Source organism: Nasonia vitripennis, chromosome 5 (genome assembly GCF_009193385.2).
Source record: "Nasonia vitripennis strain AsymCx chromosome 5, Nvit_psr_1.1, whole genome shotgun sequence".
Classification (NCBI taxonomy): Eukaryota; Metazoa; Arthropoda; class Insecta; order Hymenoptera; family Pteromalidae; genus Nasonia; species Nasonia vitripennis.
Genome location: NC_045761.1, coordinates 21,533,595 through 21,560,528, shown reverse-complemented (window position 1 = coordinate 21,560,528; position 26,934 = coordinate 21,533,595). Strand labels below are relative to the sequence as shown.

The window sequence follows — 26,934 nt, the reverse complement described above, 5'->3', positions numbered from 1 at the left end:
GGGTTTGTGTTTTTTCTTTTTGTATTATTTTTTGGCGGAAACCTACAGATAGCCGGAGGACGCCACCACTCCAACTAAATGGACCTACAGCTTTAAGTGGGATCCTAACCACCAAGCACACGGTGAACATAGGCACATAAAAATTATTCAATTTTCATGTGCCTATTTTCACCGTGACCGAGACCTTTGAGCTACGAGCCCAACGCTCAACCGCCTGCCTAAGCCACCGTGGCTCCGCCCATCTCCTCTCTCCAGCTGTACGCAGCGAATGAAATACGGGGAATACTAAAAATGGGGGAGGAAAGGCTGAAAGTACTTGTTGAAATATCAGGAACTTGCGAGAAGTGTGTGTTAATATAAAGATGCTTTATTTATTTAATAATAATTTAAAGGTGTACAAGACTAAATATTTAAAATATGGCTGTAATGTTGCTCTGGTCGTGTCCGTGATGCGCTGCTGTGTTGGGGGCTGTAGTCTGGTGGGGGTCCAATAAAACTCCAAGTAGTTGACCCGCCCCGGCTTGGGCCTCTGGATAATGTATACCTCTATGTGTGCGTGTGTGCGTATATAAAGTGTAGCAATACTTACAAAGGGCTGCAACTCCAGCGAAGCGTCAGTTTAAGCGCCAGTCTACTTGTATAGTCCATCAGCTATAGGAAGGAGCCCAAGCCGATTCATAAAGTGTAACTACAGATCTGCATTCAATTTTGCATCCGATACTCCAGTAGTTCAGCGTCACTTCAAGCATCAGGATCCACTTGTAGAGTCCAGCTATAGGAAGAAGCCTAAGCCGATTCATAAGGCACAGCCCCCGATCTGCATTCAACCTCGCATCCGATACTCCTAGCGTTCAGCGTCACTTCTACCAAAATCGTAAGTATATCTTAAATTCAAAATGGTGCAAACAAACAAACTTTTAGAAGTATAGCGTTGCATGGATAATAATTGATGTTCACATATGAGACGTGATCGTTTTTATTCTAATGAATTCTTTATTGTTCATCCACAGATCGCTGCCTATATATAATTTCTACTAGAAGCATGGCTTTACAAACGGTCGAGTTCAAATGGGAGATTGAAGATTTCTATATGTGCGTGCAACCTGGCAAGTTCATCGAGTCGCCGAAATTTACGGTGTATTGTTCCATCGGAAAAGTTGCCCAGCAAGTTGATTGGCATGTTAAGCTCTTTCCTAACGGACGCACACACGAAGAACGTGACTTTATTTCCATCTATTTAAAATCGAGCACCAAGGTCCAAGCATCGTGTAGCTTCACTCTGTTCAATCGTGTGGGTGAAGTAGATTTCATTATAGAAAATAAGAATTCAAAAGTTGAAATATTTCCGAGTGAGAATAGCTGGGGCGACGCCAAATTCACTCGAGTCGAATCCATTAAGAAATGCGGCACCTCCGATAACCGGCACATTGTATCAGTTGTGTGCCGGTTAACGATAATACCCCAAAACGAAGTGTCAAAACTCGAGCATCGTGATGGATATAAAAAAGTCAGATTCTCAGATCGGTTCGAAGATCTTTACGAGAGCAAGAAATTTTCTGACGTGTCGCTAATTTCGGAAGGCAAAACTGTGAAAGCGCACAAGGTCATACTTGCAAACGGCAGTGCCGTGTTTAACACCATGTTTGACGCCGACATGATGGAAAAGCAGAGGAATACAGTGGTAATCAACGACATCAAGTACGATGTTCTCGTAGAACTGCTACGATTCATTTATTGCGGAAGAATACACAACATCGACGAGCTAGCCTTTGAGCTAGCCATAGCTGCAGACAAATACGCAGTGGATGATCTGAAGGAAGTGTGCGAGGAGACCATCGCGAAGAACTTGAACAACGGAAACGCCATTGCCTGCCTCAAACTGTCCGACAAACTCAACATGGACTTGCTGCAGAGGAAAGCTTTGGAATTCATTGTTTGCAATGATGTTGTCTCTCGTCAATTGGAATTCAAGATGTTGCCTTCGCATATTTTGTTAAAATTGTTTTACGCTAGTACCGAAGCCATTAAGAAATACAAGTGCACTTAGTAATAATATATAGTTTGTATATGATTCTAAAATTAAGGGGACGGATACACCTTAAATAGTCAAAAAATGAAAAATTCAATTTTTTGACAATTCGAGGTAGATCCGTCCCCTTAAGAAAAATGGCTTGGTCGGCCGTTCGGGTCTTAATGTGATATTCATTGATTTTAATAATATACCATTGTTAACGAAGGCACGCGGGTGGCAAATGCCCGTGTTGCGGCACCTGCACGAATAATACAACTTCCCTCCCGAGCGTCTGGAAACTTTTTTATGTATGTAATCCTCGAATTTATACTAGGAAACACAACTCGACTGTAAGATTTTTGTAAATGATTTACCAATTTTGTAACTATTTTTACAAATACTAATATATATTTTATGTATTTTTGTACGACTTTAGCCATAAGAAATATTGCGATGATCAAACTTTATATTGTAAATTGTACAGTGTAGCGTACTTATGATGTACAAAAAATATATATATTTGTTGAAAACCATAATAAAATATTTGTTAATCTTATATACATAATCAGTGATTATTTTATCTCACCCAGGGAACGTTCGTAAACTACTTGCACATTTAAATAGTAAATGAGAGGACTTAAACTCTATTTTTTTACTTTTTTCGGTATAATAAGAGCATAAACACTTATAAAATTTTAAAAATAGCACACAATTTTTCCCTTATTACCACTAAGAAAGAAAATAATTTTTTAGCAATATACCTCCTTGATTTAGCAGATACCGGCGCGGATGATCGACGCAACGACTCGGCAAACACAAATTATTATTTCAACGATAGTGTGTTCGCCGATCGAACGCGTGCTGTTTGCGTATGTGTTTCGGCTTCTGAACGAATTTATTTTTCAATCCAAATAGAAAATTTTACTTTTCGGCCGAGACTCATTATGTGGTTCGTCGACTTTTGATCTTTTAATTTATTGCGGAAAAATCTGACGTGTCTTATGCGATGACTTCTTTCATTTCGCCGAAAGCGAAGCTAGTTACAGGAAATAATTTTACTTTTACGTCTACACTAGGAAGGATTAGCATTCAATTTATTTATCGCCTATAAATTAGGAGAACAGAAAACAAAATTAATACATCAGAAAGTCGAAAATTATAATATAAGCTGCCTGCCTACGTACGTCTACTTTAAACAATACCAATGTCTCGCATAACGTTGACTCGAATATACATAAGTAAACAGTGAAATAATCGTCGTTGTATTGTGTGTGGGTATTTAATTAGTAGAGGAAAAAACGAACAGATTTTTCTAAAATGATATAGATGAATTAAGTCTGTTGAATAATAATCATGCATATATAATATGCACATATTTTAATTAACGAACTGGCTTACAAAATTTGAAATTCATCTTATTTAACGTGATAAAATGATTATAAAGTAAAGTAAATGAATATTCTTTCAAAATGTCATTATTCTTATATAAACGGAGAGAAATGTATCACTAAATATTCCTATAATTTTCATAAAAAATGACTATACCAATATAGTAAAGAGGTCATAAATTCGACTTATAGTAAATTTTAGTATACGGTATAGTAAAATTTCAAATCATCAAATTTTACTATACTACATAGCAATTTTTACTATACCACATACTAAATTTTATGGATACAAAATCTTTTTAAAAATATATTTTTGTCCCTTTCATTTTGTCGTCTCTCTTAATGTTTCTTCTTTTATTTTTGTTTGTAGCGTGTTGGAGGAGAGAACTTTCATTATTTATTTGTCACATTCAATCTCGCAGTTTAAGAACGAAAGTCGCATCGCATAGAATTTCTTATATGATAACCTAAATTCACATATATCGCAAGCTAATTATTACACATTTCACATGTCGCAACCTAACAATGCATCGCTAGACTAATCGCATTTATATTTATATAGGAAATTTAAGTGCACTTCGCGCACACCTTATCATGTCATAATTAACATTTAAATTTTGCTGCCTGCTTAGCACCAACAGTTTGAAGCGTTTGTAGGTTATGTAATAAAATCCGTATTTCTGATTCGCGTTCCTTAATTATTGTACCAGGCGACCGTTTCTCAATTAAATGCTTCATAACAAAGCCCATCACTTTTTAAAAAGAGGATCACTTTTTAAAAAGAGGATATAATGTTCCGATCTGTAAGTTTCTTATATACTAACCGAACAGTTTTTGTCACTTGCGAGTGGAGTTTACGAGACACCCCCTAGCGGCAGTAAGTGAACAGGCGAATTTCTGTCGTCGGGTTAATTTACGACGAATTTTTGAGCTCTGTCGATAATTTTTTACCGACGGAACACAGCGAGTCAGAGCGAAGTGCAATTTTTACTATACTGGTATAGCAATTTTTGATAAATGCATAGTAAATTTTCACACAAACATACTAAATTTTCTGCATAGGTCCGAGTTTAAACCTCAATTAGTATACAGTATAGTAATTTTTGCTGATACATTTCTCTCCGTGTAAATGTGTAAAATAACTGGTAATAACGTTTCTGCTTGTCGGACCAAAGTTTATTGTCTGGATTAACTCACTTACCGTCACTTCGATTAATTTATCCATGAACATTTCTGACAGTCGCCGTTATTACCATAATTGCAAAATTAAACTCTTAATAATACTTATCTGAAACAGCAACAAGAAAGTTTGTGGTATCCGAGTGACCTTTCAATCCTAATGAACTTGTTGAGTAATCAGGCGAAAGAAATGTTTACATTTATCCGCGTCTTTCGACGCTGTGCATATGCTAAGAAAAAAAAATGTCGACAGAAATTAATTTCGATCAGCCACGATTTCATAGAAATTCTTTCAATTATTATTTTTACAGGATTACTCATGAACAAATTATTTCGAGAAATAGAACCTTAAGGAAATATTTCTTCGCTGTAAAAAAGAACTAAAGTAAAAACCAAATTAAAATAAATATTACACGAATCGTGCCAACGTCAAAAGTCACGCACGGAAATCCATAAAAGCATCACGACTCCTAATACGTCTGAAAAAGTACAAACATCGTCGTCCCGAAACTAAATCACTCTGTATAGAGCAAGCTTCTCAAAAATCCAACCCCAAATCCCATCCCGACGACGCGAAAATCAAACAGAAGTCAATCTCCCGCGTTCCTCTTCCTCTCTCTCTCTCTCTCTCTCTCTCTCTCTCTCTCTCTCTCTCTCTCTCTCTCTCTAACCCACACACTCTCATTAAAAGCGCGTCTTATCCTATCGTCTCTCTTTCTCTGTCTCCTTCCTCAAAGCGCGAGCCGAGAGAGAAGCATCGATCGGCAAGTAGTCGTCGGCTCGCGATCGCAGTACGCGCCTCGAGTGCCGAGTGAAAAGAGTCGTGCCGCGCGCGCTCGCCGCGTCTTTTTTTTCTCTTTCGAAGAATATACCTTAAGATTTTAACACGCGGTAGAGTGGACCAGGTTCTCGTATACCCCGTCATCGCGATGAATCGACTGGCGATTCTCATCGCGTTAATCGGTGAGTTGCTGTGTACGAGAGATCGGTTGTGTGTGTGCGCGACGACGTCGCGAATTATGCAAAGTTTTTGGTGTGCCGGGGATATTTATGCTAATGCATATACTCTCGCGCCGCGAGAGCAGCCGAATTGCGCTGCGGTTTCTCGTCGTGTGTGCGACTGTGTTTGTGTGTATTATAGCTCTTGAAAAATCGCTACCGTTTCGCAATTCGAAAAAGAAGCCGTTCTGTCAAACGCAGATCGAGTAAACAGATCGTCGTGGCGATATAAGTAAACAAGCTGTAACTGTTGCACATATTCGAGTGTATTATCGGAGAACAATAGCTATATGAACGTGTGTGTAAGTCGGATACGTGTGCGTATACATAATGAGACGCTCGGAACCGTCAATTTTCCTTCAGAGGAATATCTCGAAAATCACACACAGACGCAAAACCGCCGGAGTCATCGGTGTTCAAAACGTCTTATTCTGGGAAACACTTGTTGCTGCACTCGGGGAATTCCGCGCGATGCGCATACTGCGTCGGGACGCTCTCCGATGAGCATATAATAAATACAAGCTATTATTTTTACGCTCGATTATTTCCAGATAGGTTTAACAAACTTCGATCTTCGCTTATATACATACATATCGTCGTGTGTGCAACAAGGTTATACACTTGGACTCGAAAAGTTTTTTTCTCTCTCGCGTGGTTCAAGGAAAAACCATTCACTGATAAAATATACGCACACACGCGTCGCTTATGAGATTCGGCGGGTTTTTATGAATGATTATGGGGAATACCGATAGTGTAAGCGTTCGAAACTTGACGGATTATATCAAAGAGACTTTTACTTTAGCTTAAAGTGTCGTTAAGTTGCTATCGTTGACAGTTAAACCAACATTTCTGACACAAGTATGTACATTATCTCCGTACGTGTAAATATCGCGAATAATAAAGCAGAGGTATACGAGTTTTACGTAATGACATGGGTGAGCAACTCGATTAATCGCTGCGTTATAATGCATCTGAATTATAATACTACGCGTAAACTCGACTGGCTAAAAAATTCTACTATGCGTTACGCATTCATTCAAGACACCCGACAGATGAGAACGACTCGATCTCGTCCCATAATATAATCTTAGGTTCAAAGGTCGCTCTTGGCGATAAGCCTTTACACGATGCGTAAACGCTGGTATACTATATAATACAAGAAAAAGTACAATCACATATAGTTATAACGTAAACAAATAAACGAAAACATTGGATTTTCTCGAGGAATCCTTTGGCGTAATTAAAAAGGAAACAAAAGGTTTTCCCCCCATGTAACTCGGCAGGTCGGAGCAAAACAACGCGAGCAGCCGAACCGGTTTACGATTATAAAACTGACAGGACTAGCGTAGAGATGGGCGACTGCCCTTGAGTCTACGTGAGAGATGGCTTTACGTTAATGAACTTCCTAGATATTCGATTATAATACGCTCTAGAGTATTTATAGATTCGAGATAAGGACTCGTGATTTTTTAATATTCAATGTGTGTATACGGTACTTTATTAGTGGCGCAAATATTACTTGAACTTCTTCGAGGTGTGTTTTCGAAAAAAGAGTGAACGAACTCGAAACTCGTTTGACCAGAAATAGAGCCAAGTTTATTTTTTATTGTGCGAGTTTCGAACGTGCGTTTATTGATCTCGTATGGTGTTTTTCCGTAAAAAAAAGTGTAGCAAAAGGCGTGTCTAAATTCTCCATCAAGCATTGTAAAATACGGGATCAATGAAAACAAAGCAGATACAAACGGCAATTTGTATAACATATATTCCGTGAAGAATTAAAAAAAGTATATACTCTTTACATCGTTCAATCGCACTGTACATAGCTTTAAAAAATGAACAAGGACTAATGTAAGTAATAATAATTAAATAATGATAGTTAGCTCAACAAACCCATTTCTGTGCAGCCCTTATTCATAATGGAACAGCCCAAAGGAGGCCAGCGAGGCCAGATTTCTCGCGGTTCGGAGAGACTTCATCCGGCTGCAGGTGAGTAAAGTTCGTATTTCGACACATCAAGTTATAAAATCTTACCATACAATTGCGAATCAATTGAGTAAAAACGTTTGTACACCGCGAAAGATCAGATTTAAATTTCATACAACAGCTCGTCCGAACAAAAAATACAGATCATAGCAATTTTGAAATAAAAATCACCCCTAAAATTTACAGTCATGGAAGTCTAAAGCTGCCGATACAAACAAAAAATTAAAAAACACTATAACGATCCACCCTCTCGCAGTTCTCTTCAGTTCCGCTGCAAGAACGGCCAGTGCATAACGAGCGAATCCCTCTGCGACGGCCTCGTCGACTGTCGAGACGGCTCCGACGAGACTCGCTCCGAGTGTTCCGGTCCCAACAGTCTTCCCTGCAATCCTCGCACCTTCCGCTGCGACTACGGCGCCTGTGTCGACGGTGACGCCCTTTGCAACGGCATCAAGAACTGCGCCGACAACAGCGATGAAGATCCCGAGAAGTGCAGGTCATCCGGCGGTAACAATGGATATCAGAACACGACTCACGAGGTCAGCTGCAGGAGCAACCAGTTCAGGTGCGACAATGGCCAATGCATCGGGAACACCGAGCTCTGCGACGGCAACGTCGACTGCACCGATCGCTCCGACGAGACGGTCCTCAGCTGTGGATCCTTCAAGTAAAATTTTTCAGCTTAATTACAATTTTTTTATTCGAGTGTTTAAAAAATGGCAACCCTAAATTCAAAATTGCTACTCGTCCCCAAAAGCTGTCCCCAGTACGTCTTCCGTTGCGCCTACGGTGCCTGCATAGACAACGACCTCAAGTGCAACGGTGTGGTCAACTGCGCGGACGGTTCCGACGAGGACCGCAACCTGTGCGGCGGCTACGAAGAACGGACCACCAAACGGACGACCAGACCAAACGACGACCCCTACAACACCAACCAGGGCAGACCAACCGATGACCCTTACAACACCAGCCAGCCGAGGCCGACCTCAAGGCCAACCTCCAGACCAACACAGAGACCAACGTCCAAGCCTCCACTGGTCAGAGAGTCCTGTGACGTGCCCGACCAACCGGAGAACGGACAGTGGATGTTGGAGAAGAGCCAGTGCCATAGCGGTTCCAACTGTCGAGTTCAACCCGGGGTCAGGACACTCGATCCTGGTACTCAGCTGGTTTACAAGTGCAACTCTGGCTACAAGCTCAACGGAACCTCGGCTGTGTTCTGTGGACTCAACGGCAAGTGGTCCAGGATCCCCAAGTGCCAAGGTACGTCTGTTTGTTAAGTTTTGATTTAGAATCGAGATAAGAAGATACTGTGTGTACTAGTGGTTCGTTAAACTTTGCTCTGACTCACAATCTGGTGAAGGAAAAACTTCGATGATTAATTAGGCAGCATAAAACTAAACGAACACGATTCGATCTTACACGTTTCAGAAATTCGCTGCCCACCACTGAGCTCCGCATCCCGTGAAGCCCAGTGCACGTACGAAGACAACTGGACGTCCTGCGACAGTCCAGTCTTGCCGAGAACCATAGCCCAGCTGAGCTGTCGCAACAGCTACAGACAGGACGTGACAGACCTGACGAGGCGCGACAATATCAAGTGCAACGCCAAGGGCGAGTGGGAGCCTCAGCCGATAAAATGCGTCTCAGGTCCGATAATAGTCAATATTTATATCAAGGGACACTTTTTCACTTTCCGCGAGACCCTCGAGATGGCCTGTCCCATCGCTAAGCTCATGCAAGAGCCGAAAATCGCCGACAATGCCATTGTCAAGGTGAAAAACGAGACCGAGCTCGACATCAAAGTCGTTTCCGTCTGAAGCATATATACTCGATTCTTCTATAATATAGTTATCACACACATTTAAATATACAGACATGCTCGACTTGAATTTTCTCTTCGCGCGATCGAGAGACACCGGTGATCGAACGCGGTATATTTGCACTAATTCGTATTCTTAGTCAAGTTTTTGCTTAAGTTATGTATCTTTAGAAGCGAAATGTGAAATTGGCGCGATAACGCCGCTGAGCAAACTATATGGTGATATAACATCCACTACCTTATGACAAACAGCTTTACAAATCGGAAGCTGAGTATATACTCATTTTTGGAAAAATATCGCTATTTATTCGTTTTGAAATTTTTCTACAGATATACGTTCGATCTGCATAGTAATTAAGTGTATTTTTATCCTCTTGTCTGTATTTTTAAATGAAAAATTCGATATTATTTTTTACAATAAATTTTCTTATACACCTCTTCGCTTGGGCATGATACATAGAATTCTTTTTTTACACGTCTTCCTCTTTCCCGATCCACGAGAATTTCTCAGAGATTGTCTTTACTTATTTTGCAAATGTTTCTGTAGTTTGCGGAATAGCTTCGACGAGCACCGGTGTACCACTCATTGTCAATGGAACACGAGCAAGTGTATCCGACTTCCCATGGCATGGAACCTTGTACAAAGCCAAGGGCAACGAAAAGCAATTTATCTGTGGTGCTACGATTATTAAGGATAATCTCTTGGTGACTGCGGCTCATTGTGTTTCCGATGAAGTGCATAAGAAAATCGAAAGACCTTCCACGTTCTACGTTGCTGTTGGCAATGTTTTTAGAGATTATGACTACGAAGGACATGATCCGCGTACAGTTAAGAAGACTAAGGTAAATATGGCGAAAGGGATGTTTTGAAGAATCTCACCTCTTGGCTCTTTACTAATTGCAATTTTTCTCTTTTCAGGTAAAGGACATTTTCATAATTTGCAATTACTTGGGTCTTGAAGGAAACTACGCGAGTGACATAGCTATATTGCAAATTGAGACGGCATTCGTATTTAGTTCCATAGTTATGCCAATCTGTCTTGATACAACTTCAGCCAGTGATCAGGCAGTTCTGGAAGTTGGAAATCACGGTAGAGTGCCTGGTTTTGGAAGAACTGCTCAAGGATCATCGAGCTTTATTTTACAAGCAATCACAGTGCCATATGTTCCTCTAAACACTTGTAAATCTAGCAGTATTGCTTCGGACAGCGAAAAATATATAACCATAGATAAATTCTGTGCAGGATACACCAATGGTAGACACAATTGGATTTTGGTTTTCGAGTTTTAAGAAGGGATATAATTTTTTCTAAACGAGAATATATTTACAGGTTCATCAGTGTGTGATGGTGACAGTGGTGGTGGTCTTGTTTTCAAAACTGACAACAAATGGTATCTTAGAGGTATTGTGAGCGTAGGAATTGGAGCAACCAAAGTGGGTGCAGTAAGAACTTGTGACAGTTACGCTTATTCTTTGTACACAAGAGTGTCAAGCCACATGGAATGGATACAGGATGTGATACTTCGTTTAGAAACCAACAAGCCATTCCCTATCTGTTCGTGAATTGCATGAGCAAGAGATTTTGCAGCTATTGTCCTTATGAAATGAAGTACTGTCTTTTCACATCATATTTGACATCTATCGTTTAGTCATATAAATAAATCTGTCAAATACATATCATGAATTTTAAAACAAGTTCCAGATCACTATTTCCAACAGAATCTGTACAAACATTCATTGAACAGTATCTTCAAGCTCAACGTAATCTTGTTATTTATATGAAAACTAGTCATTGTTCTAAGACTGACGATGCTCTGTTTCATTTTTCAACAATTGTTAATGATTATAAATGAAACATCAAGAAAATATTTGAATTACCTTAATAATATATTTCCTTTTCTTGTCTTCCACCCTCGTGTCCTTAAGTTTGAGATGGCTGCGTTGGTTTTATTGAAACTTTGTTTTTTGGTGCTGGTATATCTAAGTTCAAATATTAAAAGAGTAAGAATTTTTGAAGATTGCGATTTTATAATAAAGAAATTTTAATAAAGGGGCAGCTGATATATATATAGCATTAAAAATGATAATTTGTAAAATATCTTACCAAGTAAATCTAACTCTGACAGATCTGGTAATTCAGCAGAATTGAAGGACTGGTTTTTGCTCTTGTCTGCATCAGCAGAATCATTCCATGCAGTTCCCATAATTTCAGCTAACTCCTTTTCTAATTCTGCATCTGATTCATTACTGGTCACAGGCTGAGTCATGGCTGACTGGACTTCGTTCAACTCATCAAGGATCTAAAATTAAATTGGAATTGTTGGAAGGATAAAAATAATGTATAGAAATTAACAAAAATAACTATGCAATATTTCTTACCTCAGTCATATCATCCATGGTATCCTGAACATTATCTTCAGTAAGACCAGTGTCTTCAAACTTCTTCAAGGCATTGCAGCCAGCCTTGTATGCAGCTAATGTATCAGTATCATAACGAGCATCATGGATCCTGGCAAGAAGTCTCTGAGTGTTTTGTAAAGCTGCACTGCGCTTCTCAATGCACTTATCTAGTTCGTGTTTTTTTCTCAAGAAACTCTTTGCCACTTGTCTCAGACCACTGGCTAGAGATGATTTGGCCTTGAGGATAACTTCATTCCTCTCTGTTTCTAATTGTTCTATATTTTTGATCAACATACTCTCTTGTTGGGTTAATTTGTGGAGGCCTTCGTCAACCTCGGTAACCTGTTCTGCAGCTCTAGGAGAAATTTTGACCAGCAAATCATGTTTATCATCTTTGATGCAATCTCTGAATGCTGCTTTCTTGTTGTGTCTCAGCCAGATTAAAGCCAATCTGATGTTGCTTTCAGTTATCCTTGTATTGCCACTTTTTGCTATACAACTCTTTGTGAGTTCGGACAGTGATAGAAGTGTATTTTCCTTCTTTGTGTCTACTATGGATAATATTAATTCTCCTAGTTCTTTCACAGTTGGTAAGTGGATGTACTTCATATTATTATCTATGACAGGTTCGGATACATAACTCTTGAGTTTCGAAAAAGACCAGCTGACTGGTTTCTTCACAAATAAATCAATTGTCCAACCAGTCCATGTACTGCTAGGTTCTTTCATGAAGTCTGACTCCGGTATGACTTCACCATTCCTGTATGAAAATAAAGGAGTTAAATAATAATGCACATAAATGACATATTCTTTCACAACATACGCTGCATTTAAAAAACTTACTTATACAATTCTTCCAAAACTGTTGGTAAACATAGTGCGGAGCAGCCATTCCTCTTCAGATTAGCAGTTAGATCTGTCAACGAAAAACTGCAGCGTGCATGATAACTCGTCCAAGTCTTGATCAGCTGATTCCAAAATTTGTACTTTGAGTTCCAATCCTCAGGATTAGCAGAACGATTTCGAAATGGAGCAAACAGGGACTTCATTCGCTCATCCTGGTTCCAACATTCTGGCAACTGGTCGAGTGGCAGAGGAGTGGTAGGACTCAATGTTTCTTTGCCTGACATTCTTGCAATCTGCAGTGCGAAATTACGTAAATATGAACGTATTTAACGATGTACGAAAATAGCTCAACCAAAAGCATAACCAACTTACAGCAAGCAACGACGACAAAGACAAATGGCACAAACGTCTCCAAAAATTGATACACGCCTCAAAAAATGACTATCCACGAAGCACTAACGTGCTTTATTACAACGAATTTTTGGGGGCATCAAAAAACTGCGCAGTCAGGCTCGGTTGTATTTATTTTCAAAAGCAGCACAAAGCGCAGCTCAAGCCTCTCATGACGACGTTATAAACCACTACTTAATCTCTCGTAATCAAAATCCACATGACGCAGCGACAAGAAAGTGAACAAATTTACCGAAATATACCGAATGTGTAAATGTGTATAAGTAAAAACAACTCGACGGAACAACGCACATGTATTTACCCCGAAACTCGCGTAGTGACAATTGACAGTCGCGGACTGAAGATTGACCGTTTGCGACGAGTCCCCCTTATTTTTCATCTTCGACGACGAGATTCGACGAAGAAGTGTGCGCGTGTGTTGGCGGCTGACTTCTCGGGCTAAAAAATGGCGACTCGTCTGCTAAGAATCAATTCAGCTCTGCTGAAATATGCGGACAAGAATGGATATTTCAAGGTAAGTTTGTTTGCATCGTGTGCTCCAATGTCTTCTCTTGATTTCAAGTATAAACTCGTGGAGTTTCGCCGAGAATCGTGGCTCCGATCGACTCCCACAACGCAAACAATAATCTCTCTTTGACGGCACATTCCTTACGTAATGCAGCGCAATACTATTGATTTATGCGTATTATTCGGCAATTAAACTTTCTTTCGTACCGGAGAATATTTTCCTATCGATGATCTACCGCATTTCTAGTACGTAATGTTCGGACAAAGCAGTTTGACGAGCGTAATAGTTTCTAACCTGAAAGGTGCAGAAAAAAAATCGATTCTTGCTATACAGTTTTTTCACCTTTGCTTTAGTTGTCATTGTGTATTAACATGCTGATTATGTATTTTAGATCTCAAAGCAATGGAGGTCTACTGCCGCATCCCTTCAGCAGGCACTCATCAACCAGCCGCCAACTAAAACCTCAACACTGGACAATGGCATGAGAGTAGCCAGCGAGGACAGCGGAGCTGCAACTGCCACCGTTGGTCTCTGGATCGATGCTGGAAGTCGATATGAAACCGACGAGAACAATGGTGTTGCCCACTTCATGGAGCACATGGCTTTCAAGGTATGAATTGTCAATGTATGTTAAAATTAAATTTTTGAGATATCGATTGATTAGTATAATATTTTTGTATAGGGAACAGCCAAGAGGTCGCAAACCGATCTCGAGCTGGAAATTGAGAACATGGGTGCTCACCTGAATGCCTACACAAGTCGGGAGCAGACAGTCTTCTATGCCAAGTGTTTGAGTCAAGATGTACCAAAGGCAGTGGAAATCCTCAGCGATATCATTCAGAATTCAAAACTGGGAGAGAGCGAGATCGAGCGGGAACGAGGAGTCATTTTGAGAGAAATGCAGGAGGTTGAGACTAACTTGCAGGAGGTAGTGTTTGACCACTTGCACTCTGTTGCCTACCAAGGAACTCCTCTGGGAAGGACAATTCTTGGACCAACTGAGAACATCAAGTCAATCTCCAGAAAAGACCTTGTCAGCTATGTTAGGAACAACTATGGTCCACCCAGGTATGATTTTTCATTGTATATAAGTTAAAAAAGATAACTCAACTTTAGATTATGTATTTTATTTTTTCTCGAAATAGATGATAATATATGTCAGTTTACTCCTGATAAGACTAGATTACCCTTTATTCCTCTAACTTCTTTTGTCTCCAACGAAAAGCGATCGTTTGTAACGAAACTAATCGTAAATGCTTGTTTCTCGAATAACTAGATTCGTTCTGGCTGGAGCTGGTGGTGTTGACCACAACCAGCTGGTTCAGCTGGCCGATCAGCACTTCGGCAAGATGAAGGGACCGATTTACGACGAGATTCCTGACCTCAACCCGGTCTACCGCTACACTGGTTCGGAGATCCGCGTTCGTGACGACTCCATGCCTCTTGCCCACGTCGCCATCGCTGTCGAAGGTAATCTCAATAATACCGAGGAATATTATCAAAAAAATAAGTATACGCAGAAAATGAAGATATTCATTGAAACACGTATCAACAGGCGCTGGATGGAGGGACGCCGACAACATTCCCCTGATGGTCGCCAACACGTTGATGGGTGCATGGGATCGTAGCCAGGGCGGTGGTGCCAACAACGCCACGACTTTGGCCAGAATCGCCGCATCCGGTGAACTGTGCCACAGCTTCCAGAGCTTCAACACGTGCTACAAGGTAATTGAGCTCAATTTCTTGTTTGGAAAAGAATGACTATTCAGATTTTTACTACTGATAATTTTCAATTTTAGGACACCGGTCTCTGGGGTATCTACTTCGTGTGCGAGCCAATGCAGTGCCACGACATGGTCTGGAACGTCCAGCAGGAGTGGATGAGGCTCAGCACCTCGATCACCGAGAAGGAAGTCAACAGGGCAAAGAACATCCTGAAGACAAACATGCTTCTCCAGCTGGACGGAACCACCGCCGTCTGCGAGGACATTGGCAGGCAAATGCTCTGCTACGACCGCAGAATCCCTCTCCACGAGATTGAGGCCAGAATAGAGGTAAGGGTCTCGTATTTTGTATGTTCTACTCTAAAAAACACATGGTAATCATTCTATTCGTCCTCTATTAAACTTAATTTTAATGTGCTCATGCTATAACTGAAATTAAGTGAGCAAGACTAAATTTGATACTTTCGTTTGCAGAGTGTCACCGCTAAAACTATCCAAGACATCGGAATGAAATACATTTACGATCGTTGCCCAGTCATCGCAGCTGTCGGCCCAGTCGAAAATTTGACCGACTACAACCGAATCCGCGGAGCCATGTACTGGCTCAGACTTTAAATCCATCTCTGCAAGATCGTGGGAGTAAATACCACTTGTTAGAGAATTCAACTTCAGACAGTGACATTGATACGATTTATTGTAGTAAATTAATTTATATATTAATAACAACCGATTCGCGATTTCATTGTCACGTGCTGCAATCTAGTAGCTTGATCATGTTGAATGATCCAAAAATATTGAATGTATAAAAAATTCGTTGAACATCTTGGAAAGTACTGCAATTATGATAGGGTGTATGTACAATGACATCAGTATAAAAAAAAAATAAAACTAATTTCTTTTTTCCACTGTTATTATTGTTGTAAATAATTTCAAATACATAAAATGAGATTTCAAACCTTCACCGCATTGATTAAAAACAATTAAGTTCCTCACTTTCTTAAATTATATGTCACACAAAAAATGCCCAATAAAGTTACATAAACTAAATTAAAAGCAAGTTTTGATTTAATACTGACTAGAATGTTTAACTTAAGAATAAGTCATCCTTAATTACATATACCTGCATAGAACTGTATAGATCAAAAGACCTAATTGTATAATATCCAAAAGTTACAAATTGTCATTGTAGAATTCATCAAACGCATATCAAATTGTTGTCATGGACAATTCTATTAAAATCACTAGGTAGAAAGAAGGTTTTCTACATCCGTGAATATTTGTGATAGATTGTAAAATTAGAAATGCTTAACTATATATACAAAATTCATTTTTAAGAGATTCAATATATAAGCGCATTATAGTTCTATCTATTGCAACGCATAACATGCACGTTTCTTGACCTGTTTAATCATTTAACTATCTGCCATTAGCACTTCCAGGTACTGTAGTTTGCCTTGCATTGAGTACTGCATCTTTACAAACTTTCGCTGTCATCTCCGCCAAAGGTTCTAACTCTTTGTGATTTATCAGATCAAATTCTGTTACAAAATAATAAAAGTGTTTGTAACACGTGTTGATATGAGGTTCCTGTAACATAATAGTATTGGTGAGTCAAAATTTAATTTAGTAAGAAAATTATCCAATGATAAATTAAATATCTTACAGCTCCTATTGCAACTATCCGATCAAAATGGTGTATATAGACGTGGACAAATACTCGAAACAATCGGGTCAAAATTTTTCGGCACAACGGTATAAAGGATTTAGGAAACGGTATATCTGTAAAAAAAGTAAAATATGCTTGCATTAAACATAGAATAAATACGATATTTTTAAGTTTGATAGATAGGCAAATATAGTAACTATATCGTGTTTACAAAATCCTACATTTGACTTAAAACTTAAATTGGAGCACTTGAAGTTAAAATAATTTACCTGTAGATACTGGGAAGAGGGATTCATTATTTATTTGCGTTTCAATCCAATCCATTAATAAGGAGACATATTGAGGTGCAGGCAGTGCTGTTGGCTTCTTATATTTATCCCCATCAGCCCATAAGTATTCAAAGCGAGCACCACCGCTCATTGTTGGGCAGGAAGTTGAGTCACAGTATTCAGATATTGTGCCATAAATGAGATTAATTCTGTTGAAGAAATCCACAACTACAAACAAGAGTGATAATTAATAAAGTGCAATCAAACAAAGAAAATTATTTGTCTTATAACTTGTAGGGATATAATTTTAACTCAAGTACATTTTTACTACAAGAGTATAATGCACAGATCACAAGAATTTTTATTAAAATTTCAAACAATTAAAACTGCTATTTCAACTAGATCATTATCTGACAGTCACAACTACAGTGTTACATAACAATTGACCCTCTGTAACTAAGGGTAAAATTGACCCACATTCTAAAATTACCATAGATAAACTCAACAGGAAAGCTAAAGTTTAACATGAATTTGAAGCATTTTTTCCACATAAAAACTTTGTAGCAACTATATTAAGAACATTTGAGTGTTATTGAAATACAAGAATGCCACAAAGATCTCAAAAAATTATAAAATGATAAAAATCATACCATGAACAGCAATCCAGTCGTTCAAATCTTCCCCAGGTGGCAGTTTGACAACATTTCTCAAATTAATTCCAGAATTCAGCGAAGCCTGCGCTTGTTTGTACAAGGAATACCTCATAGTTCCATGAGTAAATTTCTTCTTAGGACGGAAAGTCTGTGAAAGAAAAAGCCTCATAAATTCATCATTCCACAAAAAGCTTAATCTTTCCATTCAACTTTTTGCCAGATTGGAGCAAAAACAGTGAGAAAAAGCCAAATCAGCTGATACGTCCCCCCATTACCAGTCTCAGCAGTATATACGCGACAAAACAGTCGATCCATCCAGAAACAAATATTAATAACCGCACGTAAATCAATTCGAAAAATTAACATATACACCTGTGCCTATATAACGCAACGCCTCTCTCTCTCTCTCTCTCTCTCTCTCTCTCGTCGTTCAAGGCCGATAAACAAATTTGGAGGTTATGCGTGGCAAAGTCAAAAAAGGGCATGAAAACTCATCTCTCTCACCTTTCCCTTCTGGAAAAACTCGACGAAGCCGCTGAGTGCCATGGTTCTCTTCCTCTCCGTCTCGCGCGGAAGATCGCCTCACTAGAGTTTCATGCGAACAATAGAAGGGAGAGAAAAAAGGGTCGCGCGGAAAAAGAACAAAAACTACGCGTCGTCGGGCCCGAAAAAAACGTTATATAGCATCAGTAGCGAGCACGAGCAGCCGCCGCAGTGAGACTATAGATACTACCCACTACTGGCAGGCACGTATACAGTCGCTCCAGGCGGCAGTCACATCGAAAATCCATTCCCGGCGCGCCGCTGTGAGAAAGATGATGTGTATTGCAGAGAGGAGAGAAGTAGGGGTAGCAGCAACGGCGGCGGCGGATCCCCAAGTTGGTCGCACAGGCGCTGAAAGAGGAAATCAACTTCCGAAGTTTCTCTGCTTTATCGAGCGATGCGGAAAACGGTTGTATATATACATATACCTATATTGATATTGGCTGCGAAAGAAGAGCGACGAATCGAGCGCTCTGAGGCTTCGGATCTGTTTATGCTGATGCGGCTGTCTTCGCCGAGTTTTGAGAGGTTCGTATTTATAGAGGATGAGTTATATGGTATTGCGCTATGTGTGTCAGACGCTTCAAGATTGTAAAAGGCACGTATGTGCGATGCGGAGAGAAGATATGGAATTTTTTAGTTTCAGTTTTATTTTGGTGCGGATAATCGCGCGAATGACGTTTTGCCTGCAAGAGTGGAATTGACCGGATGTGGCTAGACGCGCAGAAATACTTAGGTATAACGTTTTTGATTATTATTGCTTCGGTCGTAAGTCGTATAGACAAGGATCCGCTGAGAATAATGAGCATATTGACGATAAACGGGATACTTTTGTTTTGAGAAACTATTTTTAATGAGACAAAGTTGCAAATTATTTTTTATACTTCAGTAGATGCAGACCTTGTCTGGTGAGACTTGAGTCTCGCCTATTCCAGTTTGTATCTACTTACTTATTTTTCTATTACAAAGACAATCAGTTTTGCATAAAATTGTATAATATAATTTTAACAATACTGCTGTAGACTTTCATCTTCAGGAGCTTGAAAAGCTTTCCACCAAATCAGGTGTAAAAAGCACAACGGAGCTCTCCATCCAACTCAGCAAAAACCTTCCAACGCTCTAAAAGAAAACCGTTAAACAATCAAACCCACCTCTCTCTAAGCTCACCCTTTCGATTACAATCAAAAGTCGCGCATCACCTATACTCACAACCGCCAAAAGCTCTTATCCTCAAAACAGCTCAATTCCCAGCTACTCCCGTGAACGTTACAACCCTCCTACTATACATACGTATACATACAGCAGAGTAGTCCACTCACCCCAAAACGCCGGCACGCGCGAAACAACACCAGAATACCTTCTTTCTCGCCCGTTACCTACGCACACACATACCTATCGCATATTCATATATACACGCATGTATGCCCTCTACTACCTCCACCATCTCTCGGCGTTGATGTCGCGCCGCCAAACCGCCGCAGCCGAGTAGGTGGCGCCTGCATGCGGCAGCCGCCGCCGCGGAGGGCAAGCAACTGTTGCTGCACTCGACGGCCAACTGTCCGAGGCGACGGGTTCGCCGCGCTCCGCCCGATTGTATTCCACTCTGTCTTCTTCCTCCCACACACGTCTGCCGCGAGCTACGGTGTTTTTTTCTCTTAACGCTGCGCGTTGAAAAAATCTCGCGTTTATCTTGCTCGGTCTCTTTTTTTTTCAAAATCCCGCGCTTTTCGAACAAAGGGGCGCTGCCCCTCTACTATTGCTGCGGTGTGCATCAGATATAAACACACACACACGGTAAAAAGACGCGAGTGTCAAACAGCCTATTATGCACGTCAGTGTCAAGTGCCTTTTTCTTCGCTCAGTTTCTCTGTCCTCCGAGACACAATAACAATTAGAAAAGATACACGATATAAGAAAAAGGGACGACTCGCCTGAGGGTAAGTCGCGGAGAGCAGTTCTGCAGTGTGATTTTCCGCAGTACTGTATACACAAAGAAGAGAGCAGCCGGCGGCACAGTGTCTTCTTCCACGTGCGCGCGTATGTGTATGCGTCCGTGTACATGTATATGCGCATATAATAGTGCGCGCTCGGAAGTACTGCCAGGAGTGTAGTAGTCGTCTTCTTCCTTTCGCAGACGGCGGCGAGAAAAAGGGAGCCGTCGCGTCGCCGGCCCTTCGATCGCTGCTGCTGCAGTAGTGCTGGAATCCGAAGACGACTGCGGCAGGGGCAAGGAACTCGAGTAAGAGAGAGACGGATGTATACGAAGTGTAAGGACTCTGTGCTATAGTATTAATACAAGGCATACAGTGTTTGTGCATGTGTGTCTATAAGATCTGTGCGCGTGTGCATCGCTGTATACATATATATAACACACACGACATCGGAGGCGCCGGCGATCACTCGCACGCTTTCTGCTGCTGCGCCTCGTGAGTATAATATATACACTTGGTTTATTATTGTATTCCTTTTTTTCGGGGAAAAGGGAGATGTGCGTGTATTTCTTTTCCTCGGGCGATTAGCTGTCTATAGTGATCGATACGTGTTTTGTTTGGTGGGGATCGATGAGCTGCAGGACGTCTACGAGTCTTTTTAATTGTCTTGTTTATCTAGCTACTTGAAAAGTTTGTTAGTTTCAATGCCATCGGATTGTGGAGCCGTTAAACCTAAAACCTTATGCTCATAAATTACAGGTACATACTGCAATGAAAAACAAATATTATTTCAGAGACACGCACGCTATATGCTCGTTCGTGTATTGCAATTATCAAATCAGTCGCTAAATATTTAAAATACCGAGATGTTTGCCCTCAAGAGAGTCTCTATAGCGAAGGATTATCTACGTCGTAATTATCCCGCAATTATAGTGTGTGTGTGCGTAATGATGCAATGTTTGAGCGCCAAATATCGATGCGTAATGGAGTGAGCTTCCACAGAAATTCAGTTCCAAAACCGTTGTTTGACTTTTTCAAACTTTCCCTTCACTCCGTAAGGATTTCGACAAGCCTTTCACATAATATAAATTAAATATTCAATATTACATACTCCAGCGAAATTAGCATATTGTTTGACTAATTACCGCTCAGCCATTCTCATAACATAGAACATCCTCATTATTCGCTTAATTTCACCATAATGAATATCGCTAAACGCACGACGATATTACCCCCACAATTGCGCACACATACTTTCGCCTACGCAGAACGAAGTGCAACACCGCCGCGAATATCCATCTGATTTACAACTGGCATCAGCGTAACACCGGCACCTCAAACGACACGTTAAATCCTCGCGTAATTATCATCCCATAATCCCGAAACGCGCATAGTAATCGTTCGCGGCGGCGAATAACGGCCCTCTCTCGCACTTTTATACGCGCGCGGTGCCGTTTGAGGTTTTGCTCTCCTCTCTACGTACGCGTAACAAATGAATCGTCGCGGAATGTCGTTCTCTTGAAAATGAGAGAAGCGCATGACTGGATATAGGACGAAAATAGCTTTAGCGAGAAACGCTCTCTTGCAGCGAGAGGTGCAGCATATCGCGTTCATAAATTACGGGGAACGACGTGATCGGCGCTGTGTACTGGAATTTCGGCGGAGATGCGCTTTTTCGAGGTTTTTAATTAAATTTTTTTTTTCGGGAAAGGGGAGATTTGTCTCTGTCGCGCGATTTTGGTGGAATTTATCTGGGCTCGGGGACACGTGAGAGGCATATGGGCTTACGCTTTTAAACGTTTTTAAATTGTTTCGCGGATGGCTGTATTTCGCGGTTCTTCTTTTCGAATGCGAACGCGGCGATGCAGAGAGTTTGATGAAAGTTTGAGGGACGGGCTTTTTATTATTTACCAGAATATTTTAATAATCTTTCGTTAAAATTTTGCTGCTGAATTGTTCCGAAAACTTGCTAATTGCTTTGTAGTGGAGTCGGGAACTCAAAAACATCTCTGCAGTTATTGAGCTTGAAAATTTAATTTAGAAAGCTTTATTACGCCTTTCATGAGCGAGGTGTATTAAACTTTCTATTAAATTTTACATAATAGTATATGCGAACGATTTGAGAGGACTAATTAAAACTTTACTTATATTTATTCATCTGTGTGCAAAGTACGCAATATCATAGAACTGAGGATCCCAAGCAATTGAATATTAATGCAAAAATTAAAGATAGCGAATAGGATTGGAATTCACTGTTCGTGTATTAGTTGCAAAATGAAAAATCATCAATCGCACGCTTTCCCCGACATAATTCAAACATCAAAATTGTGCTTCTCTGCCAATGTTTATCCCAACAAAATGTCAAGTCTGACCAAACAACAATTCGTCGCAAGGCAAATTCTCGCAGTTACACTACAAAAACGTATGTATGATAACATGCGACGACGCAATGAAATCACGACGATTTGCATACTAGCTATAAAAAAAGTCATCTTCCTCGTAAACCGAAAATTTACAATGACATATCACACATACACACACACACACACGCCGATTGAAATTCATACTGCAAAACGTACAAAGTCCCAGGAATTCTCCACTACGTAACAATTCATTTTTAAACCCAAGGAATCCCAGGTATATACACAAGGACTCATCCAGCTCTGAGCTCGAAAACCCGTGTTATACATAACATAGGTTATAATTAATAACAGAGATAAATCCGTCAACTAGTTCATTGCTAGCAAGCACTAGTTTCCCAGAATCTCTCCGCGCGCAGATGCTCGCATCAATTTTACACGCGAACATCTCTGATTCATCGGCTCTATTTTAAAGCCACTCCGCCAGCGCAGGGTTATCTCATTCTTACATATGCGTTATAATGTAAACAGGGCATATGCAACGCTTTCGTTGCGTAAGGCGAACAGGTTGATATCGACGACAACAATAACAAGTGAGATGCGAGGAATTTAAAAGTTCTATATGGCCGTGACCGATCGATCGTGAATTATTGATCGATCGATTGGTACTCGCCAGTGGAAAAAAATAGATATGAATAAATCTCCGCGCACCTGTTTAGCTCGTGGTATAATTCTAAGATTACGATTATATACACACACATGCGTTTATACAAAAATGTACTCATTGTCATGTGATACATTTATGTACCGCGTTGTGTAGTTCCGGACCGGTTTTTTTTTACCTCCTCGCGCGCGCAGTCTAGCATAGCCCGACGCGCGTTGTTGTTTTTACTTATATTTTTCACTGCGTACATATATCGCGTATGAATTAATACAGAGCGCGAGCAACTCGATTTTGCATTCCGCGCGCGAGTTTACCCGGGAAAAGTTTTTTGCTTCTATATGCCCTTGCCGTATGCATACCGATATTGCTATATATATGCATAATACATGCTGGATGAAAATATTCAAAATCAATCAAAGCAAACACTCTCCCGACCACGTGTCAGCTTTACTAAAAATTCGCATCGATCATCACATCCCAGATTTTCCTCACCTCAAACAACAACGAGCATCTCAAGACTGTACATCTCTCTCACGCTCGCGATGCATAATATGCAAATGTCAGAGCCGAAAAAGCAGTTTCCCTTGACACAGTCGCCGCGCGCTGACAGAAAAGAACTGCCCCTACTTCTACCCCCCCCGGAGAGAGACGACGTGTGTTATGAGCTCGTCGCGTTCGTTAGCGGTGCATATATAGAGAGAGGAAAACGTGTGGGTTGGAAATTGTTTTTTTTCCCCGCATAGGGTGATGCCTCCTATTGTGCGTCACGCTTTCGAGGGCTTTTTCGAAAGACATTTCGGAGATGTGCAGAGAAAAGAGATTTCACTCTCTCTAGAACGTATAGTAGGTTCGTTGGGTATAAACGCAGGCGAGAGTGAAATTGCAGTAGTTTAGAGATTTTGCCATAACAATACGATTAATCAGCGGAGCTCGAGATTAATTGGCTCATTGTTTGCATTTTTTTTTTTGTACAACAAGATATGCGAGGAATTGCGGTGTAGTTTTATGAATTAAACATGCTCGTTATGACGATTACTTGAAAATAAAAGCTCTATATTTTTGAAGCGCAGATTTATAAATAGTTCTATAACTATATACACACCGAGCACTCGTTCTCTGAGGATCTTCGAGTGCACATAATCGTTCGAAAATAGAGCTTCTTTAAAAAGCTCTCTCGCGAGCTTTTTCCCGGAATATCCGAAAAACTGAACGGCAGCAATTTTTCCAGATAATGGATCTGTTTCAAGCAATGCTGCGCCGCGCGCGCGATGCGCAAAAAAGCTGATGCTGGAACCGCTTTTTGCGATACCGAGCGCTTAATGCCATTTTTCAAGCGCAGCTTGCGAAATTGCACTGCATCACAACTCTCCAGCGCGCTATAGTCGAGCACCAGAAAAACTTTCCGCCTCTCTTTTTTGCTCGAATCTGATTAGTCGAGCTCGCTCTTTTCCGATATATCGCCATGCGTTAACCGGATCGTTCAACTTTTATCTAACTTTGTTATATCGCTAACCCGTTTGTTGCTTCTACGTCTCCGAATCGATCCCTGCGAGCCAAGAAAAGCTTCATGTTCGTGTATAACGCAACCCTTTTTTTTCCGGGAGCCAACAGCGTCGGCTAATTATTAAAAGCCAACGTCTCTCTTCCTCTGCCCGAGGTGTCCCTATTCTCCGGGCTCTCGAAACGTCCCCGTTATCGTTCACCTGAAAAACACTTCCCTCCGCACTCTCTCTCTTTCTTCCATCTCCGCTTCTTAAAAGGCCATTTTTCCCGCGTCTATTATCCGCGCTAGACGCGAACAATGCGTTCTTTGACTGCTGTATACATAACGTTTACATATATATACTCATATGCGCTTTGGCCGCGTATACACATGCATATACGGAGGATAAACTTGAGTCATCAGAAGCAGCAGCAGGAAAAGGCGGTGTCCATAAGGCAGATTGCTTTCCTTTTAATTTCGAGCCTCGCGCGCGCACTTGCACTTGAAATTGCTTCATTCAAAGGGCCTGTGTACGGCTGCTTCTTTTTTTCTTGGATTCTGGTGTACATCTGGGTCACGAACGTGTCGCCTGCGAATGCTTGCAATTAATAGAGAAGCTCTTATTTGATGACGCGGAGCTTTTTTCGATTTGTTTAGTTGCGCTCTGAGCTTTGATCTCTAGGTATTGATTTTGGATTATATCTTGAAGAGCGGCGAAATTTCGATGATTAAGCGCGACGATGGTGCGCTGCTGTGCGAAGTTTCGCAAGAGAGAGCTTTTGAACATTTTGAAAAGCGAACGAGGTGAATTCGGAAAGATGGAAATGGCGATGAGAATGGATGAAAAGACGGGGGCTCGAAATATTTTAATGAAGTATCAGAAATGTTATATCTTTTTCCCTCTAGTGTAACTAAAATCTCATCTGCTTTTACCAGCAATGAAACAATATCAATATGATCAGTATAAGGTCTCACGAAGAAGAAAAAAATCATTCATAATTAGAATATTCCACGACACACCGCGTCCTGATTCATTTCGCGTGTCTAAAAGCCATCGTCCCTCTAGCCGCCCGCGCTTGCAAGCTCTGCTCGTCGTCGCCAAGACACACTCGAAACTCGCAATCCGTCCTGGATTTTTCCTCAGATCTTCATCTCTCTCTCTCCCACGTCACAAGCTAAATACAGCTTCCTCTTCTCTCCGTACACGTATACACACGTACACAGCGCTCGATATCAAGCGCGGAAGAGAAACTATGCTGCGCCGTCGTTGGCCATCACGTCGATATTAGCGAGTCTCTGTCTCGCAAGAAAGGCTATCTCTTCTTTAAAAGCTCGAACAATGTGACGGGCGGAGCTGCTGGTGGTATTCACTCGAATAAGGAGTGCTGAGCCAGAGTGCGACCTGATATTCGAGATTCATCGGTCGATGAACAAATAATCCGCGAAGGGCTCTGAAACGTCATTACGTCTTGAGCTTGCGGGAGCCGAGCGTGTATAGGGTGAACGATCGGCGCGCGGTGCTTTTTGTGGGACACGTCTTTTTTTACACACTCGGATATATCTGGGTTTGTTTCCGTGATTATGAAAGGGAGGATTTCTGTGTCAAGGTGACGACGACGACGACGTTAGTTATATATAGGTATATAAATTCTTACGGTTTCGGGGAATATTATTGTATTGCGTCCTCGTTGAGTATTTATTGATAATCGATTCGATGTGTTGGAGATAACGCCGCGAAATTAATTAAGCGGGCTGTGTGACGCAAACGGTATTTCAGCTGTCATAAATGTCGCTCCGTTGTTTATTTTTATTTATTTATTTACGCGTCAAGCCGCCGTCGGAGAATGCACAAATTTCCACGCGTAAATCATATCATAAAATACATGTAGACGTTACACCCATCGTGTAATTGAAATATACACGATAATTCACACTGATCAATACCAAATCTCTTCCCCGAAGTTTAAACAAACTTCTCCGGCGGTGCTAAACGAAGCCAACTTACGCCCACGAGCATTATAAACTCCGAGCAATACCATCAGCAGCGGCCTTATCTCCCTCTCGCGACAATAATACTCCCCCCCCCCTTCAGC

General features: G+C 40.8%; 6 protein-coding genes across 8 annotated transcripts in view; 4 read left to right on the top strand and 2 right to left on the bottom strand.

The window, feature by feature from the left end:
* Positions 1-633: 633 nt before the first annotated feature.
* Positions 634-11,251, top strand: LOC100124053 (modular serine protease). Of its 2 annotated transcripts, XM_031931521.2 has the most exons (10): positions 634-874; positions 1,011-5,541; positions 7,482-7,563; positions 7,817-8,227; positions 8,318-8,823; positions 8,992-9,210; positions 9,930-10,225; positions 10,302-10,638; positions 10,714-10,992; positions 11,080-11,251. In XM_031931521.2, exons 2-9 carry the CDS (start codon positions 5,508-5,510, stop codon positions 10,944-10,946), a joined length of 2,118 nt encoding a protein of 705 aa, XP_031787381.1. In that variant the 5' UTR covers positions 634-874; positions 1,011-5,507; the 3' UTR covers positions 10,947-10,992; positions 11,080-11,251. The 2 variants fall into 2 exon arrangements, with proteins under 2 accessions (XP_031787381.1, XP_008207498.1); XM_008209276.4 differs by having other exon boundaries at positions 10,714-11,249.
* LOC103316307 (speckle-type POZ protein B-like) lies at positions 1,043-2,047 on the top strand. Its single transcript, XM_032600653.1, has one exon. The coding sequence runs from the start codon at positions 1,043-1,045 to the stop codon at positions 2,045-2,047; it is 1,005 nt and encodes a 334-aa protein (XP_032456544.1).
* LOC100124054 (charged multivesicular body protein 7) lies at positions 7,148-13,442 on the bottom strand. 2 transcript variants are annotated; one of them, XM_032601023.1, is made up of 6 exons: positions 13,002-13,442; positions 12,627-12,922; positions 11,763-12,543; positions 11,488-11,683; positions 11,262-11,363; positions 7,148-8,221 (listed from the first exon to the last, which is right to left on the bottom strand). In XM_032601023.1, the coding sequence occupies exons 2-5, from the start codon at positions 12,911-12,913 to the stop codon at positions 11,305-11,307; spliced, it is 1,323 nt and encodes a 440-aa protein (XP_032456914.1). In that variant the 5' UTR covers positions 12,914-12,922; positions 13,002-13,442; the 3' UTR covers positions 7,148-8,221; positions 11,262-11,304. The 2 variants fall into 2 exon arrangements, with proteins under 2 accessions (XP_032456914.1, XP_031787382.1); XM_031931522.2 differs by lacking the exon at positions 7,148-8,221 and adding an exon at positions 11,064-11,197 and having other exon boundaries at positions 13,002-13,360.
* Positions 13,443-13,451: 9 nt separating this feature from the next.
* Pmpcb (peptidase (mitochondrial processing) beta) lies at positions 13,452-16,182 on the top strand. The gene is made up of 7 exons (NM_001167980.1): positions 13,452-13,554; positions 13,940-14,158; positions 14,231-14,616; positions 14,825-15,018; positions 15,104-15,273; positions 15,348-15,602; positions 15,747-16,182. Exons 1-7 carry the CDS (start codon positions 13,486-13,488, stop codon positions 15,885-15,887), a joined length of 1,434 nt encoding a protein of 477 aa, NP_001161452.1. The 5' UTR covers positions 13,452-13,485; the 3' UTR covers positions 15,888-16,182.
* LOC100124056 (MOB kinase activator-like 3) lies at positions 16,165-19,756 on the bottom strand. Its single transcript, XM_001607834.6, has 5 exons — positions 18,365-19,756; positions 17,858-18,008; positions 17,208-17,435; positions 16,936-17,051; positions 16,165-16,859 (listed from the first exon to the last, which is right to left on the bottom strand). The coding sequence occupies exons 1-5, from the start codon at positions 18,404-18,406 to the stop codon at positions 16,689-16,691; spliced, it is 708 nt and encodes a 235-aa protein (XP_001607884.1). The 5' UTR covers positions 18,407-19,756; the 3' UTR covers positions 16,165-16,688.
* Positions 19,757-19,939: 183 nt separating this feature from the next.
* Positions 19,940-26,934, top strand: part of LOC100124058 (protein phosphatase PP2A 55 kDa regulatory subunit) — a 37,518-nt gene continuing 30,523 nt past the window's right edge. Inside the window, exon 1 of the mRNA XM_008209280.4 lies at positions 19,940-20,829. The gene's annotated coding sequence lies outside the window, so the exon portion shown is untranslated. The remainder of the gene's footprint in view (positions 20,830-26,934) is intronic.